The sequence below is a fragment of the Pan paniscus genome, chromosome X (genome assembly GCF_029289425.2).
Source record: "Pan paniscus chromosome X, NHGRI_mPanPan1-v2.0_pri, whole genome shotgun sequence".
NCBI classification, from domain to species: Eukaryota; Metazoa; Chordata; class Mammalia; order Primates; family Hominidae; genus Pan; species Pan paniscus.
In genome coordinates, this window is record NC_073272.2 from 17,390,196 (window position 1) to 17,408,763 (window position 18,568).

The 18,568-nt window shown below is 38.5% G+C and overlaps 1 protein-coding gene across 1 annotated transcript in view; it reads right to left on the reverse strand.

Annotated features, from left to right (window-relative positions):
* ACE2 (angiotensin converting enzyme 2) overlaps positions 1-11,832 on the reverse strand; it is a 43,123-nt gene extending 31,291 nt beyond the window's left edge. The window contains exons 1-5 of the mRNA XM_008974180.3: positions 11,500-11,832; positions 5,606-5,764; positions 2,977-3,070; positions 2,461-2,604; positions 88-200 (exon numbers count right to left, since the gene is read on the reverse strand). Of these exons, the coding sequence (XP_008972428.3) occupies positions 88-200; positions 2,461-2,604; positions 2,977-3,070; positions 5,606-5,764; positions 11,500-11,685 (696 nt within the window). The 5' untranslated portion in view covers positions 11,686-11,832. The remainder of the gene's footprint in view (positions 1-87; positions 201-2,460; positions 2,605-2,976; positions 3,071-5,605; positions 5,765-11,499) is intronic.
* Positions 11,833-18,568: the final 6,736 nt, after the last annotated feature.

Consider the following 18,568-nt stretch of genomic DNA (forward strand, 5'->3'; position numbering starts at 1 on the left):
TAAGAATGAGCCAGAATGCCTTTAGTCACTGTCCCTCTTTCCCATACACTGCGCCACAACTGTTTCTGTGTACAGTTCCTTGCTTACCTCTTCAAAGGTATGTTCCACATCTTCAATCAACTGGCCGCGGCTGTAGTCATAGCCATCTACCCCATTTACTTCATAGTCTCCTCTCCAATAATCTCCATAGTCCTCATAATCTGTTTGTTTTTTTTTTTTTTTTAAAGAGAAAGGGAAGAACATAAGGGAAAGAAAGAGAGAAAGCACAATATACATAGATTAGCCTTGCTGGGAGGTTAAAATAAATTTAAAGGCTTATCACATTTTTATTGTGATAAACATCAACTCAAAGGGATGCAAATGAATAATAACAGTAAGTAATCTCTGTTTAAGCACTTGCTCTGTGCCAGGAGTTTAAATGTATTATTTTATTTAATAAGCACAAGAACCATACAAGATTGTCATTATTATAATTCCCACTGTGCAGAGTAACAGCCTATGTTTATTTTTAAATAAATTTTATTGTGTATATTTAAGGTGTACAACATGATGTTATGAGATACTTATATAATAAAATGGTTACTATAGTAAAACAAATTAACATATCCATCATCTCACATAGTTAAGCATTATCACCCCCATGGAAGAGCAGCTAAAATCTACTCATTTTGCAAAAATCCTGAATACAAAACATTATTACTAACTACAGTCCTTATGTTGTACATTAGATCTTTAGACTTGTTCATCCTGCATATCTGCTACTTTGTATCCTTTAACCCACTTCTCCCCATATCCCACCCCGCTCCACCTCACGCCTGGTAATTACTATTACTCTACCTCTGTATATTTGATTTTTTTGTAGAATCCACTTTTGAGTGAGATGATGCCATATTTTTCTTTTTATGTCTGGATTATTTCACTTAGCATAATGTCCTCCAGGTCTATCTATGTTGAGGCAAATGACAGGATCTCCTCTTTTTTAAGGCTGAATAATATCCCATTCCATATACCTAACACAGTTTCTTTATTCATTCATCCCTTGACAAACACTTAGGTTGTTTCCCTATCTTGGCTATTGCGAATAATGCTGCAGTGAACATGGCAGTGTAGATATCTTTATGAAGTGGTAATTTCATCTAATTTAGGTATATACCCAGAAGAGGGATTGCTGGATCATATGGTAATTCTATTTTTAATTTATTTAGGAATCCTCATACTATTTTTCCATAACAGCTTCACCAGTTTATATTCCCACCAACAACCTGTGCTTAGAGTGGTTAAATCACTTGTCCAAGATCACACAGCTGGTAAGCGAAAGAAGCACACTCCTAGTCTCTTAACCCTGGGTGTGTACTCTCTTGATACATCAGTTTGTATCTTTAGCTTTAAAATATGTGACTGGATCTCTAAGTTTTTAAATTCTTCTTTTGTTCAGGGCCTTTTATTTTTAGATCAGACCCGACTCATCTTAGACTTTGCCACAGTGAACCTGTGTTTGTTTGCAAATTATATGTATCAATAGCATGTTTCTATGTGCTTCCTTTAGTATCTCACCATCAGAAAACACAAGCTTGTGTTAGGATATTAGCTAATAAAGTTTGTAAACATAATTTAATAATTTTTATTTTTATATTCACATTGGCAATTAATGATCAGGAAGATGAGGAGAGAAATAAATATTTGGATGAAAGGACATGCAGGATATTGTTTTAAAAATGGTGATAAGCTATTGTCTCCAGCTTGCCTAAGGCTTAAGAATACTGAATTTAAGTGGCAGTGAAAGAAATGTTAAAACAACAAATGCGGGAAAAAAATTCTTCCTTACTCAACCTCAGTGGGCAGTAAATCATCAAAGCAAAATGTGAATCATGATTCCATGACTTCAGCTCACTATTCAGGGAAGAGAATAAGTTAAGAGATATGGAAATTCCTTCCTATGTTAAGATTTTTTATGACCGCATAATTTGAGATATAATTACAACTGCAGAAAATAATACATTTCCAGCCTAAACTAATCTGATATTTTTTCTTTCTGGGGTATCACCCTAAGGTAGACACACAAATGACCTTTGAAAGTGAACTGTGGGGGCTTTAGACAAAACACAGTGACTCTGTCTTTCATCCTGAGAAATGGGATCCCCCCCTTAATCCCCAGACTCCCTCAGGAACTTTTAGGGGCCTGAGATCTTCCTAGATTACTTATAATTCATAATTCCTGGATAATTTATTTTAGGCCTTGTAGTTGAGTCTCATTCTTGAACTTCTTGAATTGTAGAATGCCAGTGTACCTTTTCTTTTTCCCCAGTAATTTCTTTTGAAAACAGGTAATCTGAATTGTTGAGGACATGATTGTTAATTGAGGGGTATCCCTGATATCAAAGGGCAGGCTTGGTAATGCAGAAGAAATAGCCCTGCGGCCACACAGAGAGCTTCAGGACCTCTACAGATCAGCAAACTTACGATTTGCTCTTGCCATCTCATTTTTCAAGACCACATACTCTTCATATAATGGCCTCAGCTGCTTGCCGACCTCAGATCTCCAGCTTTCCCAAGCCCAGAGCCTCTCATTGTAGTCTAAACTGTTTGCCATTATTTCATTCAAACCTGTTATCCCAAAGCACACAAAGACAAGAAAAGATGCCTTTGTAAAAATTTTATTTGTAAAGAACTACATGAACTTTAAAGAATTAAAAGTAAGGTTGGAAGACATCAGGTCATAAAGTGGTTAAATAAAATCTCATGATTCATTCATGCCCTTGCCCTTATAGTTCCAAAATATGTCTGCAGAGAAAATAAACCACTGAAATGACTTACTTATTGACTTGATCAAATTAAGTAAATGTGATACAATTTACAAGAAAGTTTTACTAAAAGTTAAAAGAGCATCTATGTGTTGAAACACACATATCTGCAATCATTTTTAAAATTTGAGAGAAAAGTAAATTTCATAATCACTACTCAAAATTAGTAGCCTACCTGGTTCAAGTAATAAGCATTCTTGTGGATTATTTGGGTTACAAACTTTTCCAGTACTGTAGATGGCGCTCATTGTATTTAGAATTGTGTTCAACTGCAAATTTAAGATAATAAACAATGTTAACAATGGAAATTTTGCTGAAGAGAATGCTAATATAAAGATATCCTTTTGACCACATGATTTTTTGATTACTCAAAATACAGTAATTTACTTCTTTGCCGTGTATCTTTCTGTATGTGGAGAAGGAATAGCCCAGTTAAGTTTCCCCACTGTCAACTAGCACAAAGTGCTATAAGCACATAATAAATATATATGGAGTAATTGAAATAACCAGATCTACCAAAACCCAAAGAAGTTTTCTTATCTACACATACACAGAGAAGTGCATTTTTTGTTTCATTCAGCATTTATTGAACCTGTAATATGTCCTACACTCTGACAATTCTGAAGTGAACAAGTCAAAGACCATAAAGTCATAGGACAGTGAGGCAGCCATGAAATCAATAACTATTAATACATAACAGAATGACAAGTGCTATAACTGTCACCAAAAAGTGATGCGGTAGTATAGGAGCAGGGAGAAATTAATAACTAATAACCTGGAGATTCAAGAATGGGTCCAAAGAGAAGGGAAGATAAGAGCTGTGTCTTGGAGAAGAAGTAGGCACTGGTCATGTAGAGAAGGGAGGTAGAGGGAAGAGTCTAAAAGATGGAAGGAGGTTGGAAAAGACAAGGCATTCCCAGGGGACAGTGAGATGTTGAATGAAACTGGAGCAATGGTGTTCATTAGGGGAAATGAAAGACATGAGAATGGAGAGACGAGCAGGGGCCAGATCACGAGGGACCGTCTATGCCATACCAAAGTTTTTAAACTTTACCCTGCAGATAAAGTGAAGGTGATAAAGTGAAGCAGTGCTACTCCAGGTGTAATCCGTGGACCAGTGCAAGTGACAAATAGTTTGTTTCCATTCTGTGATAAGTACAGGAATTAAGAGAATAAAAGTTTATAAACTTTGGAGAACAATTTGATATTTCCATGACATCTAAGCATGTAATCAATGAACTTAAGCAAGTATTGATCTGCAATGTATTGGAAATAAAGGAATAAAGGAGGGAGAAAGGAAAGACGGGAGGGAGGAGAGAAGGAGGGAAGGAAGAAGAGAAAGAAGGAAGGAAGGAAGGAAGGAAGGAAGGAAATGGTTCTCTCCCTCAGATTGATTTAAGAAGCACTGGATTAAAGGATCTGTTTCTCCTTCTCCTATTTCCCTTTGGTTCTGCCTTGAGAGTCATCCTAAAACATGAAATAGATCCTATGTTTAAAACTTCCACACGATCCCATAGTCCAAAGGAACAAACCTAAATTCCTTACCATGGCACAAAACCCCTCATGGTCTCTCTCTACCTCTTCTTCAATCTCCACTGCTTCCTCTCCATCGAATCTAAGCAACCTCGAGTCCCTCCTCTTCCCAAACACTTTAAGCTCTTACATGCACTTCAGTGGTTTTCGGTCCTGGCTACACATTAGAATTATCTGGGGATTTTTAAAAAAATAGAATTTCTAGGTTCCACCTAGGCTAGACCAGACTGTCTATATGCGAATGGGCAAGGTTTCCTATAGTGTCCTTGTTGGGGGAAAAAAATGGAGAAACATAGAATGGATAAAGTAAAGTGCATTGATAATTAGTTGGATAATTGGACCCAAAGAATGCAGAAAAATAAATGTTAACTTGTAGAAAGATACATTTCACATGGTTTTATCTTTGCCTTTTTGATGCACTTTTATTTTTATATTCACAGATTAGAACATACAAAGTTCCAGAGGACAAGCAACTGAGAAAGAAGACTTTCTTTTTAAATAGCTAAATATTTTAGGTTAAAAACATTTCAATAGGCTATATCAGAGGTCTGCAAACTGTGTTCTGCAGACCAAATCCTGTCTGCTGCCTGTTTTTGTAAAGTTTTATTTGAACACAGCCATACTTGTTCATTTATATATTAGCTACAGCTGATTTCCTGATACAACAGCACAGTTGACTAGTTGCAACACAGACAATACCTAAATACACAAAACCTAAAATATTTACTGTCATCTGTTCCTTTACAGAAAAAAAAGTTTGCTGTTGACATTGTGGACAAGATCATTCTTTGTTGTTGGGGGCCATCCCATGCATTGTGAAATGTTCTGCAGCATCCCTACCCACTAGATGTCAACAGTATCCCCATTTGTGGCAACCAAAAACATCTCCAGACATTGTCAAATATCCCCGGAGGGCTAAATCACCCCCAGTTGAGAACCACTGACATAAACTAACTGTATTCTTCAGGCTGCCTGATCCTTCAGGAAGGTGACCTAACACTAGGGGGTGTCCATACACACCACAGTGCCAGGGACAATCTCAGTTTAACTCTGTGTTTGAATACAATTATTACCAGTGTCTTTCACTCTCAAAGATTCCAGTTTGAATAATAAATTATATGGGCACCTTACCTAGGCATAGAGAGAGATTTTTCTAACATCAGCATTACTATTTTTTCAAATAAAGGCAGCTGCTGTGGGTGATATTAATGTTTAATATTTCCCAAATATTTCAACTCTTGGGATCAATGCTAAAATGTTCACAAACGTACCCGTTTGCTCTTGTCTTCTGAGAGCACTGAAGACCCATTTTGCTGAAGAGCCTGCAGCTGAAGCTTGACTGTGAGATTCTGAATTTCTTGTAGTGGATACATTTGGGCAAGTGTGGACTGTTCCTTTAAAAAGGCAGACCATTTGTCCCCAGCATTATTCTGAAATGACAGAAAAGAAAATTGAAGTTGGAATGGCAAAGCTTGAAGAGATAGAACAGAAGATATAGTCCAAATAATATCTGGTGAAACATTTAATATTTCCTGAGTGATTTAGTCCTCTACTCCGCTGAAGGTCAAGGTTTAGGTTAAGAGTGACCAGGCCACTTTTGACCACTCTCTCTCTCTCTCTCTCTCTGGCCTATTGCCTGGTTTTCCCAAGGGTCTTGTCCCCAGAACTGGAAATGAATTCTCACAGATAATCCACATTGTGGGGCCCTGGAATTTATAGCCTTAGTGCTGTGACATAGATGAGTTGGCCAAGAATTCAAAGACGAGTGCTCTAAAAAGAGAATCCAGTAGAGCTCAGAGTGGACTTAATGAGAATACAGCCCCCTAATAACAATGGAAACCATAAGAAATGAGAACCGGTTCACAGTAACCTCCTAGCTGCCATGACTTAGCCCAGGGATTTTGATCTTAAGTTAGGATTCCCAAAAAAGGCTTCCCAGAAAATGGCCATTGGTAGCCATGGTGATTTTCTACCAGCAAAAGAAATCATCAAGCAAGTGATGATGCCAGGACACATTTCCCCCCCTCCTGAATCTTGAACATCAGTTGGAAAGTGGACTTCTCCAAACTACTGTAGTGTAGTCTTTTCTCAACGTACAAATTCATTTCCATTTACCAAAGATCAAAATGAGCAACTACTTGGTATATTGTACTGCCCTAGACCACACAAAAGAGATAACATTTGAGGAAAGTAAGAATTCTGCTCCTGGACTCAAGTACCTTAGCCTCTCTGAGCCACAGTTGTCTTATCTGCAAAATGAAAGTAATAATAGGACTTACCTCCAAGGACTGTTGTAAGGATTCGAAGAAGTAACAAAAAAATGAAATGCTTACAAGAGTGCCTAACACATCCTAATCATTCAACAAATGTTAGTTATTTTATTATTTATTTATTATTTATTATTATGTTATGATTTATTTTATATTTTGTTATGTATAGGGGAAAAGTCATTGTCCTTAGATTGCTTTCCATTTTATCAGACAGATAAGATATGCATTATAAATGTTTCATTAATGAAACATAAGAGTATATAATAATGTATAAATTATGAGTGGGCCAAGCAGTTTCTGTTACAAGAAAGAGGAAATTCATGCAGGTGACCATACTTGGCCAAGCCCTCATGCAGAAGTTGCAACTTAAGACAGACCTGAAAGTAGGTAGCAGTCAGATGAGTAGAGAATACTTTGCAAAATAATTTACCTCATTTGATTTTCTTAACAACACTATGAGGTAGAAAATCACTCTCTCTCCTTTTTTGTACACACAGAAAGCGGCTGAGAGAAATAAACAGTGGAGCTGGCAATCAGCCACCAGCATTTGATCCTGGCCCTGTGGCAGACAGACTCTAAGAATGCTCCCATGATCTCTGCCTTTGGTGGTCACACCCTTGTGTGATCCCCTCCCCATAAGTATGAGCAGACCTGTGATTTACTTTCAACCAATAGCATACAACACAGGTGACAGGATGTTCATGTTTACATTACATAAGATTTTAACTTTAATCTTGATAGAAGACTCTCTCCTTTGCTGACTTGTTGCAGCAAGATGCCACGTTGTGAGCTACCCTATGGAAAAGGCCACATGGCAAATAATTAAAGATGGCCTCTGAGTAATTGCATTGGCTTGGAAGTATATCCATCCCCAGCCAAGCCTCAGAAGAGACCATAGCTCTAGCCAGCACCTTGAATGCAACCATATGAGACTTAGAAGCAGAAGAGCCAGCTGAACTGTGCCTGGACTCCTAGCCCACAGATACGGTGGGATATTAAATATGTGTTGTTTTAATCTGCTAAGCTTGTGGTAACTTTTTACACAATAGATAACTAGTACAGCTCCCACAGGTAGAACTTCAGGCATGATTGCACTTTCCAGGCCAAGGAATTTCACTTTTACCCTCTGAGAATTAGGCAGTCACTGAGGGTTTTGACTACGCATGTGACATGACGGAAATGGTGCACGGAAGTGGCAGTAATGAGCCACACAAGAGACAGAGAAAATAATGGCAGTGAAAATGGAAAATAGGCTGTGTGTAGTGGTTCATGCCTGTAATCCCAGCACTTTGGGAGGTTGAGGTGGGAAGATCGCTTGAGCCCAGAAGTTTGAGACAAGCCTGGGCAACAAGGCGAGACCCCATCTCTGCAAATAATACAAAAACTAGCCAGGTGTGGTGGCTCGCACCTGTAGTCCCAGCTACTCAGGAGGCTGAGGTGGGAAGATTGCCTGAGCTTGGGGAAGTCGAGGCGCAGTGAGCCATGATCGCGCCACTGCACTCCAGCCTGAATGACAGAATGAGAATCTGTCTCAAAAAAAAAAAAAAAAAAAAAAAGGAAAGCAATTTCTTTCTTTACTGAACACTCACAATCTCTCAGAAACTGCTTTTTGATTAATCTTCACAACAACCTTGTGAGGGAGTTGTTATTGTCTCAACTTTACAAATAAGGGAAATGAGGCACACAGCAGGTAACTTTCCCTAGGTCACACAGCTAGAAATTAGAAGAACCAGGGCATCAACCCAGTGTTTACTTCCGAAGCTAATGCTCTGAACTATTATCCTACAGGTTGTATTTGACACATTCTAGTCTTCTCTCTAACATGCAGGAGTGGGAAGAAGTGAGCTATGGGAAGAGGAGTTTGGTCTGCAGCACAAACTCATCTATGCAACCCACCTGACTCACTTCTCAATCCCTACCTGGCTTCACCCAATCCAGATGATTTACTGTGAAGCAAAATTTCTGGTAAAACTTTCATACCAAATTATAGGAATAATTTTACTCTCTATCTATAGGAAATAACTCACTACCTCCCAAAGGCCTCAGTCTTAGAACATTGTTTATCATACTACATGTAGGAATTTTGAGGCTATCCAATTTTATTTTAGTTATCATTACCATCCTACATGTGTTATAATTATATCACCAAAAAAAATCACTTTGTGTTGCCTTGCATTTTGGCCCCTGAGGAGGTATTATTCCTTGCCAAGCTATTCTTTTAATATCATTTACAATTTATTCTGTATCCTTACCCTAGGGCTCCCAAGCCTAAATAAAACAGATAGCTTAGTAGTTATGCAAAGAATCAGTCAGTTCATGCATACCTATCAGATAATTTAGTGGTTGATAGCTATATTTAGACTGAATGATGAATGGAATGAAGCATATATAGCAGCTTACATAGCCCCAGGCTTGAAAGGAACCATTACAGATAAAATTGGTGGCATTCCACACTACCTCTGGGCAAAGGCAGGAGAGAAGCAACTAAAACTGCAACAGTTTCTGTAGCCATACAAGGGAGTTTTGGGAGTAAGGAACACGTTGTTTGAGATAATCACAAGAAATTAAAACAGTCTCTAAATCCCATCCGTAACTGCAATGGATAGCATATTCCCAACTTGAGAGAGATCCTTTGTAATTTCAAGGACTGTAGGCGTAAAATCCTAGATTATATTTTAAAACATTCAAAAAGATACTCTGCTCTTTTTGGCCCTAACTATATGCATAAATTAAATACATGATTTATCAGGCCATAGGTCTGGTGGTCTTTACCCAACTTGTGATAATTGTATTTAAACTATTAAAATCCTTTTGTAAGAAGTTGTTTGAGATTTAAAGTATTGACAACTTATTTTCTCTTTTTCTATAGCTCACTATCACCTAAACCAGGCTATATACTTTTAGTAACCTTTAAACCATTTCTTCCCCTGTAGGTGTGAGAGTTCCATGAAGACAGAAAATGAAAAACTGAATGGAATCTTTAGCATCTATCCAGTACCTTGGAGCCCAAATCTCCCAGGAAAACTTTCACCCTTGGCTCCCATATGCTGGCTCAATTTCCAGATAGAGCTGTCAAAACCACATCAGGTTCAAAGACAAAAGCTGCCTTGGTTACTTTCTAAATATGCCCAGGTACTTGCATATTAAAAAAAAAAAAGTCTTCCATTTAACAAAATAGGTAATGTAAATTATAAGAATGTGAATTCCATAACTCAAGCTTAGGATTTAAGAAATTATTTTTTCTTTATTTTAGATTGGGGGTTTAATATTTTAACATTTAAAATTTTTAATCTGTATGAACATTTTTATTTTTTCCTAACTTTATCTCATGGGAAAAAAAAGTGCTCGCCCCTGAATTTTATTTTATGTGCTGCACAGTGATCTTCCCCGACTTGTACCTGTGTGTAGGTGTTCATGTGTATTAAGGGGCATGGGACAGACTCATTAGAGACAGGGATGAAATTTCCTTGGGTATATACAGAATAGCAGTTTAGAATTACCCTGGTCTGAGTTCACTGTGACTCTATCCCTGGAGACAGGAATAGGTTCAGAAATGGGGCATGCCCAAGACCCTAGGGACCCTGGCAGCAGGGGGGCTGAAGAAGCTCTAGAGACCACGCAAAGAGTAAGTGTGGTAGGCTAGGTGCAGTGGCTCATGCCTGTCATCCCAGCACTTTGGGAGCCTGAGGCAAGAGGATCGCTTGAGCCCAGGAGTTCAAGACCAGCCTGGGAGACAAAGTGAGATCTCATCTCTACAAAAAAAAATGTTAAATGATGCGAGAGGATCATTTGAGCCCAGGAGGTCAAGCTGCAATGAATCATGATCATGCCACTCCATTCCAGCCTGGGCAACAGAGCGAGACCCTTCAAAAAAAACAAAAGTATAGGCCTCATGCTCTCTCTTCACAGCTTCTGGTAACTCACCAAGAAATAGCTACAACGTGTCCTTGCTTTTGTTTTTTGGCCAGGAATTGCTTGATCCTGAAAGTCTTGTAAGAAAACATGATGAGAAATGGTCAACCACACATACCACAATGGCAGAGAAAGGGAGAGAGCTTTGGAAACCTGTTTTAACCAAGCTTTTTTTTCCATATCTCTATCTGATGGACCTCTCCACACTTCTACATCAGCAGCTTTATGACACTATACTGATCAAGTTTGGATGCCTTCTATTATTTTGAGGTATATTCTCACAGCTTGACATAAGGATCACCACTTAAGGATACTGTTTTGGGATCTGTGAGAGAAGAAATTCCTAAATCCTTGCATTTGTTAAAGCATCTGGCTTTCCCAGAGCATTCTGATATTTGTCAGAACTGGTTTAATCATAGTTTTTTTGTTGTTTGTTTTTGCTTTTGTTTTGGAGGGCTCTGCCTGGATTCTGTGACCTTTTGGAGTCCCTTGGAGGTCTGTGACAAAGAGGAAAGGAATTCCCAAGTCCAGCCTCACCCAAGCCCTGATTAGCTTAATTACTAGTTCTTTCACTAAGCCTCCAGTTGCATTTTTCAGTTAATATATCATTTGTAGAGAATCTTTAGATATTCCTATTGATATTGTAGGCTAAAGGAAATTATTAACTCAATAACTTATGGCATTTCCATGAAATGCTTTGAAATCCTAACTGTGATGAGAATTATGGTGGTAACTTTATAAAGAATATTCTCTTGTTTCCAAGCATCTGGATTGAGACCAGTGAATTATTTTGTAACGATTTTCTGAATGAACCCCAGGGTCAATTAAGTTTAGTTATCTGGGACTCCAAAATCCGGGATATGGAGGCAAACATCCAATCTCACAACTCAGAGCATTTTTTTTTATTTCCCTTTTCAGTTTCATGGGCAGTAATCTAATCTTTAAGAGGCAACAAATAGCCCAATAGAGCCATGAGAACTCACCATGTTTTGGACATTCTCTTCAGTAATATTGGTGTTATAATTCCAAGAAGCAAGTGAACTTTGATAGAACAGGTCTTCGGCTTCGTGGTTAAACTTGTCCAAAAATGTCTTGGCCTGTTCCTCAATGGTGGACTGAGCAGCAGTTACAGCAACAAGGCTGAGAAGGAGCCAGGAAGAGACTGACATCGTCCTCTGTGAGCCAAGATCACATCCACTGAATGACTTTCCCTAGACTAAAACCTCCTCATGAGATTTTCTCTCTTATCAGCCTTTGAACTTGGGTTGGGCGCTGAGCAGGAAAGACCAAAAAAAGAAAAAGAAGAAGAACACAGTAAACAATCTGCTGAGCCAATATAAAGTTCATCCTGGAGAGGACAGATATGTAACAGATTTTAGAATAATTTTTTAAAGTGAATCAAATAAGAATACGTTATTCTTTAATCCTAGAGAACCTTACCTCTCCTGTCACTTTATGGCCAAATCAAAACCGGTACTTTTGGTTAATATTTTCCTAGAAAGCTGTTAAAGATACACGGAAAATGTTATAATTTTACAGTGACCAAAGAGGTCTAGAACTAGGGATCATGAAGATAATGTTGGTGTTTGTATGGTTTTCAGACAATTTCATTAATAGGTTATCTCACATTTATTTTTATTTCAAGATCATATTCCCAGAAACTCTCTACTTGGGCAACATTTTCCCTTCCAAATACATGACTTTGCCCTTGTCTTTATGGAATTCATATTTCTGATCAGTTTTTGTTTTTTTTGTTTTTTGTTTTTTTTTTGAGACTGAGTCTCGGTCTGTCGCCCAGGCTGGAGCACAGTGGCGCGATCTCGGCTCACTGCAGGCTCCGCCCCCTGGGGTTCACGCCATTCTCCTGCCTCAGCCTCCCGAGTAGCTGGGACTACAGGTGCCCACCACCACGCCCGGCTAAGTTTTTGTATTTTTAATAGAGACGGGGTTTCACCGTGTTAGCCAGGACGGTCTCTATCTCCTGACCTTGTGATCTGCCCAACTCGGCCTCCCAAAGTGCTAGGATTACAGGCGTGAGCCACTGTGCCCAGCCATTTCTGATCAGTTTTAATTTCCATGGCCATTTTTTAAAATTATGACTACTCTCCACTCCACAGGTCAACTCTCCTGATCTGCCTTTGCAAAACTTAAAAAAGCTCATTTCCTATTTCTCACACTGGTTCTGTGGCTGACTTATTTGAGTGCCTCCTTCTCCTTCACTTACCTATTCAAAACTCAGTCAAGGTCACGTGGAAGTAAGAAAGCCTCCACATGGTATGAAATCCAAAGAGTATCTATGTCAACTCCTGATCCTCTGTAGCCATGGGATCACAACAACATAAAATTCAAAGAGATTTTAGTGGTTATCTTGTCAAATTTCAGAAGCGAGCTCAGTGTCCTCATTGCCAGAGTGTATGTATGAGTGCCACAGATCAAAGAGAGGAGCACTTTAAATGGCAGGGTTCAAGGGCCTACTTGACGATGATTGTGAAACTCTGACACAGAGAAAATATTTCTTCACCCAGAAAAGCAAGTCTTCCAGGTTCAGGTGACATTGCAATAATCAAGCCTTTAAAAAAATGTCCGCTGCTTTTCCTTATTCCAAAGTTGTGTATATTATTGTAGAATAGGAAAAAAACAATTATAAGTAACTATTCAAAGTGCTTTGTGTTATAATATCTCATTTGAGCATCACAAGAAACCTATAGGCAAATATTTTCTCACCATTTTATGAATTATGAAACTAAGTTTAAGTAAATTGCTATATCTCACTCAGCTAACAAATGATGGAATCAGAACATGGATCTATGTATTCTGATTCTAGAGTATAGGCTCTTAACTAACTTGTAGTCAACAGTCTAAAAGCAATAGTGGAGGCATAGATAAAATGTGACAGAGGGCCTTGTGCCTCAGTGAAGATGACAGATTTAGTTACACTGCATCAAAAAGAGGTGGACTCTTACTTCCCTTGATGTGAATCAAAATATACTCTCCTTTTAAAAAATAAAGCAGCTCACAAATATAAGTAATAATAATAAAGAATTTTAAATGAAAGTGAGATGAGGGTAAAAAAAAAATCAGTGCAGAAATTTCAGAAAAGCTCCTCCCACATTCCAGGAAACCTAGATCCACTCACTCCTTGCACACAATAGGAGAAAAAACAGGCAAGAAAGAGGACAGCACACGAGTATCTGAAGAAAAGGTTGAAATGTTACTGTAATAAAAGCGGAAATAAATTTCTACACAGGTAAGTTCCTAAATGAAACACGTGGGTTTAGTGGAAAAAATGGGAGTAGTCCAAATTCAATTCGCTGAGGCAGAAAATACGATTAACTTGATCAAACTGAAATGGAGAAAGCAAGATATAAAATCTGAAAGCTAAGAATAAATGAACAAGGAGCCTGGGACAGCAGTGAGGCAGGCAGGAAAATGCTAGAAGCCAAGAAACTTTGAGAAGCAAGGGAAAAGGGAGAATAGTCTACAGTGATTCTGTAGAAAAACTAGCCCAGAATGGCCAACTGCAAGCACTGACTGAATTATTGGAATTTTTGTTCACACTTTTTTGAGAAGATATCAATGTTCTGATAGTTCCCCAGAAGCGTTCTCTCTGAGCCCATTCCGAGAATGGAAAGAATTCACTGAAGACTCAGGAGATGAGACCCAGAAAAACAATTGGTCTAAAGGAATGTATTGTCTTTGAGAAAAATTGGAGAATCAGAAAAAATTAGAAGACCAAAGATGCAGGAAAGATGTTCTATGTTTCAAAAAGATTGGGGGAGGGGGTGGATTTCATAATGGTAAAGGGAAGTTTGACCTTAACACCTAGTAAAGCTATAAAGTAAATTTTTTTTTTTTTTGAGACGGAGTCTCGCTTTGTCACCCAGGCTGGAGTGCAGTGGCGCGATCTCCGCTCACTGCAACCTCCGCCTCCCAGGTTCACGCCATTCTCCTGCCTCGGCCTCCCGAGTAGCTGGGACTACAGGCGCCCGCCACCATGCGCAGCTAATATTTTTGTATTTTTAGTAGAGACGGGGTTTCACTGTGTTAGCCAGGATGGTCTCGATCTTCTGACCTCGTGATCTGCCCGCCTCGGCCTCCCAAAGTGCTGGGATTACAGGCATGAGCCACCGCACCCGGCCTAAAGTAAAATTTTTAGAATGTGATTTGCACTTGGAAAAATATATCTCTGGTCCATTAGGAATTCACTAGGAATAAGTCAGATGCTGCCTGCCCTATCTCCTCTCTGATAGAATACAATAGTAAAAAAATATATCCAAAGATGTAGTGTATCTTCCTTTTCAATAAGGGATTTAACAAAATGTAAAATGCTATGACTAGACCCAAATGTCCCCTGAAACAATTACACAGTACAGGATTAGGCAGTCCTCTGGTAAACAACAATTCATGTCCAAAACAACAAGAATCTTGCTTCAATCATTGTTTATTGAATACCTACTATATGCCAAACACTATTCTAGATATTGAATGTAAGCTAATAAATATTGTATTATATGAGGTGAGAATAGAGGGAAGACAAAAATAGTGATAAATGTCATGACTTATAATAAGCAAGAAATGGAGGATAGAGAATTATGGGGTGGGGAGAGGGATTTTCTATAAGGAGGGCCTCTCTGAGAAGGTGACGTTTGAGCAAAGACCGGAAAGAAGTGATGAAAGGTGTGCGGATCTCTGGGTGAAGAAGTTTTCCTAGGGAGAGGGAGCAGCAAGTGTAAAGGATGTAGGCAGATTTCAAGAACATCAGAGGTCTTTGTGACTGGAGCTCAGTGTGCAGGGGAAAGTGGCGGGAGGTGAAGTCAAGGAAGAAGCTAGGGTCACACCAGGGGGGTCTTAAAGACAATTAACTGTGAGACTTCAGCTTTACTCTCAGCAACATGGGAAGACACTGGAAGGCTTCAAGCAGAGAAGTGATCTAGTAGAAGCTTTAGCAGGGTCACTTTGGCTGCTGCTTAGAGAATGGACACTAAAGGGGTAAGGATGGAAGCAGGGAGGCTAGTTAATGAGCTACTGCAGCAGCCCAGTCAAGCTGGTTGAATAAAAGCTTAGTATGAGCTTCAAGATCCAACTAGGAGGCCCAGTAAAAATTACTGGGCCTATAATTACATCTTATACTATATTAGACTTTGCTAATATAAGCATTAGATACAAAATAATCTAGACTATAACATTCATTTCTGTGAACCACAATTTTAGAGACACACAAGAGAGCATCCAGAGGAAAATAAATAGGAGAGCAGATGGATCTAAAATAATATAATTTGGAGAATGGTTTAGATATAGAAGAGAAGACAGGGTGGACAGCTTTCTTCCATCATGGTACTGCCATTTAGAAGAAGACTTAGCATAGTGGATTTACTCTGCCACTTGTTAGCTGTGTGACCTTAGGCAGGTAATATCCTCCCTGCACCTAATTTATTTCAAAGCCAATGATAGTTTTATATCCATTTCATAGGGATGTCATATTACTTGAATTAATACATAAGAACACAGAGAGTAATGCTGTAAGCCTAGTAATAAAAGCCACAGAAAATGAAAGGAGCTGTGTAATAATTAGAGAACTTCCACACTGGAATGTTTAATCAAACCATCTGAAGGTCATCTTTCAAAGACACTGCAGCAGACAGAGACTGGCTGGGAGTTTGACTCAAAGGTCTGTTTGGACTATAGGACCCTGCATTGTAGGAGAAGTCTGCTAGTTTGTGCTGAAACAGCAGGATGGAGGAGCTCACCAATGGAATGAGTAGAGTCATATATGAAAGGAAAGGGGAGTCAGCCAGTAGTCTACATGAGCCCAGCCATAGAGAACCTCTCAGCGTGCTTTCATCACCCAGTCATGGTCAGGTCCTGGTATAAAACTTCCTACATACAGAGAAGAGAAAACTTGAGTCTGTCACGCTATCTTGAGGAAGAAGGGGAAAGTCATAAATGTAAATGACTCCCTCTCAATATTTACAGATGTTGTATTTGTTGGTTGCATATGCTTTGTACCTGGTCCTGTATATAAACTCTTCACAACAACTTTACAGGTAGAAATAGTGAGATCCATTTTATAATTAAGGAAACCAAATGTTCCCATGATTAATTCAAACTTCCACAACTGATAGGCAATGGGGCTACATTTTGATCCCAGATTGCTTAAGAGACCTTTTCTCTCCACAGAGTCATGGGTTCAGTTATCTGCTAACTTCATGCATGTCTAATAAGTCCTCATCAATCTGTCATATTCTGAGTATAAGCAGGTCCCCATAAGCAAAATTAAAATGTACTGCTTTGATTACACCAGTTATACATTTTTAAACCGTTTTAGTTAGAAATTTTTCTTCAATATATTCCATCCCGATCGCGATGCTGCCTGGACATTAGTTTAGGGTTATATTTCAGATGACTCAGTGTCATCATCTTAAATAATATTTACTGGCTAAGCTATAATGTGACAATGTCTTCAAGGCTTTACATTAAATGACTCAACAGCTTTATTGCTATTAATTCTGCTGTTTCTGCACATTCTGAGTTCACAGTCACAGTATCAACTTTCAGTAGCCCTGCTCTCCACAAGTCCCCTCCCTGTTTCTGATCTGCTATCTGCTAAAACCTAAATGGAAACTAGATAACCATGGAGTTCAACTAGAAACCTCCCTTTTCATAGGCTGAAATCTGAGGGTGGGTCTTTATTCTGCTAGAGCAAAGTACATAGACTTTGAAATCCATATTTCCCTTACTGTTCAACTTTTTATATCCTTCCAACTGAGTCACAAATGCTGAGGTTGCCAAATAGCTATAGGAGAAACCTCTTCCAGTTCCCCAAGTTGGGTGGATAACTTTGGTAAACATCAGAAAAGAAAGGATGTTTTGTTCAATTTCTTATTGATTAATACTGCTGACAGAACAAGGAAGGGTATCAGGAACACAATGCATAGAGAAATTCAAAACTTTGCATGGTCAAGAACTATTTGCATTCAGTACAATTGATTTTGACCACATGTTTATCACACAAAGTGAATTTATAAGTGCTTTATAGAAAATAAATAACTAGTTGGGCTTTCAGCCCAAAGGAAAAGCTAAAGCTCTTTCCTGTTTACATTTTTAGTTGCATAGCAGTCCCTTTTTTCCTAAGTGTAAAAAGTAAAGTAGAGGTTCCTCTTCAAAGACTTTCCTCCCTGTCTAATTACGAATAAATAATAGCTTCTCTTAGAAGCAAAATTCATTCAAAAACCTGTGCTAACATTCTTAAATATCTGCTAGCCATAATAAAAAAAAATCAATGTACTTTATGTTCTTAGCTCCCACAATTTAACCTAAATATTTGCCCTGGCATCCTTAATACTGGCCCAAGCAAGCATTAGGTCATAGCCTGTTCCTCTTCCTTATTTGAAGGGGTTTTTACCTTTCTCAACATTCCACAAGTTACTTCCTCCTTCCTTTGTTCTCCTCTGCCTTTCCCTCTTTTAGAAAGTTCTAAGTTGCTAGCCAGTCAAGACAAATACAAAATGTGAGGTCCCGTTCCAGCCAATAAGAACCAGACACAACAGTAGGGTAGACGCGTCAAGTTATAAATAACCATATCTCCTTTGTTCGGTATATTCTCGTAACAAAACTACTGGCAAGTGGACCCTTTCTACAGAAAGTATAAAAATAGCCTTACTAAAAAAAATAAATCTATGTTCAAATACTATTTATTTATGGCACCAGAAAACAAACATTTCAAACACTAAAGATACAGCAAAGATAATCTTCATTAACCAAACTGATAAACAGTTTCAATAGACAGAGTTCAAATTTGTGAGAATAAACATTGGATTCCAAGAAGGTTATACTGATTGTTACTGGCCTGAATTTATGATAGTACAGTGCTTGCCACAGTAACCGTAATTTATTTTGATACCTATACTGTACAAAATATCAGATAGCACTAGAGCAAGGAACTCACTAGTATAAATTTACATCTAAGACTTTAGAAGCAAAACATGAGCATTTATCCTAAGTGAGATGGGATGCATGGTAGAATTTGAACAGAAGAGTTACACGATATCACTT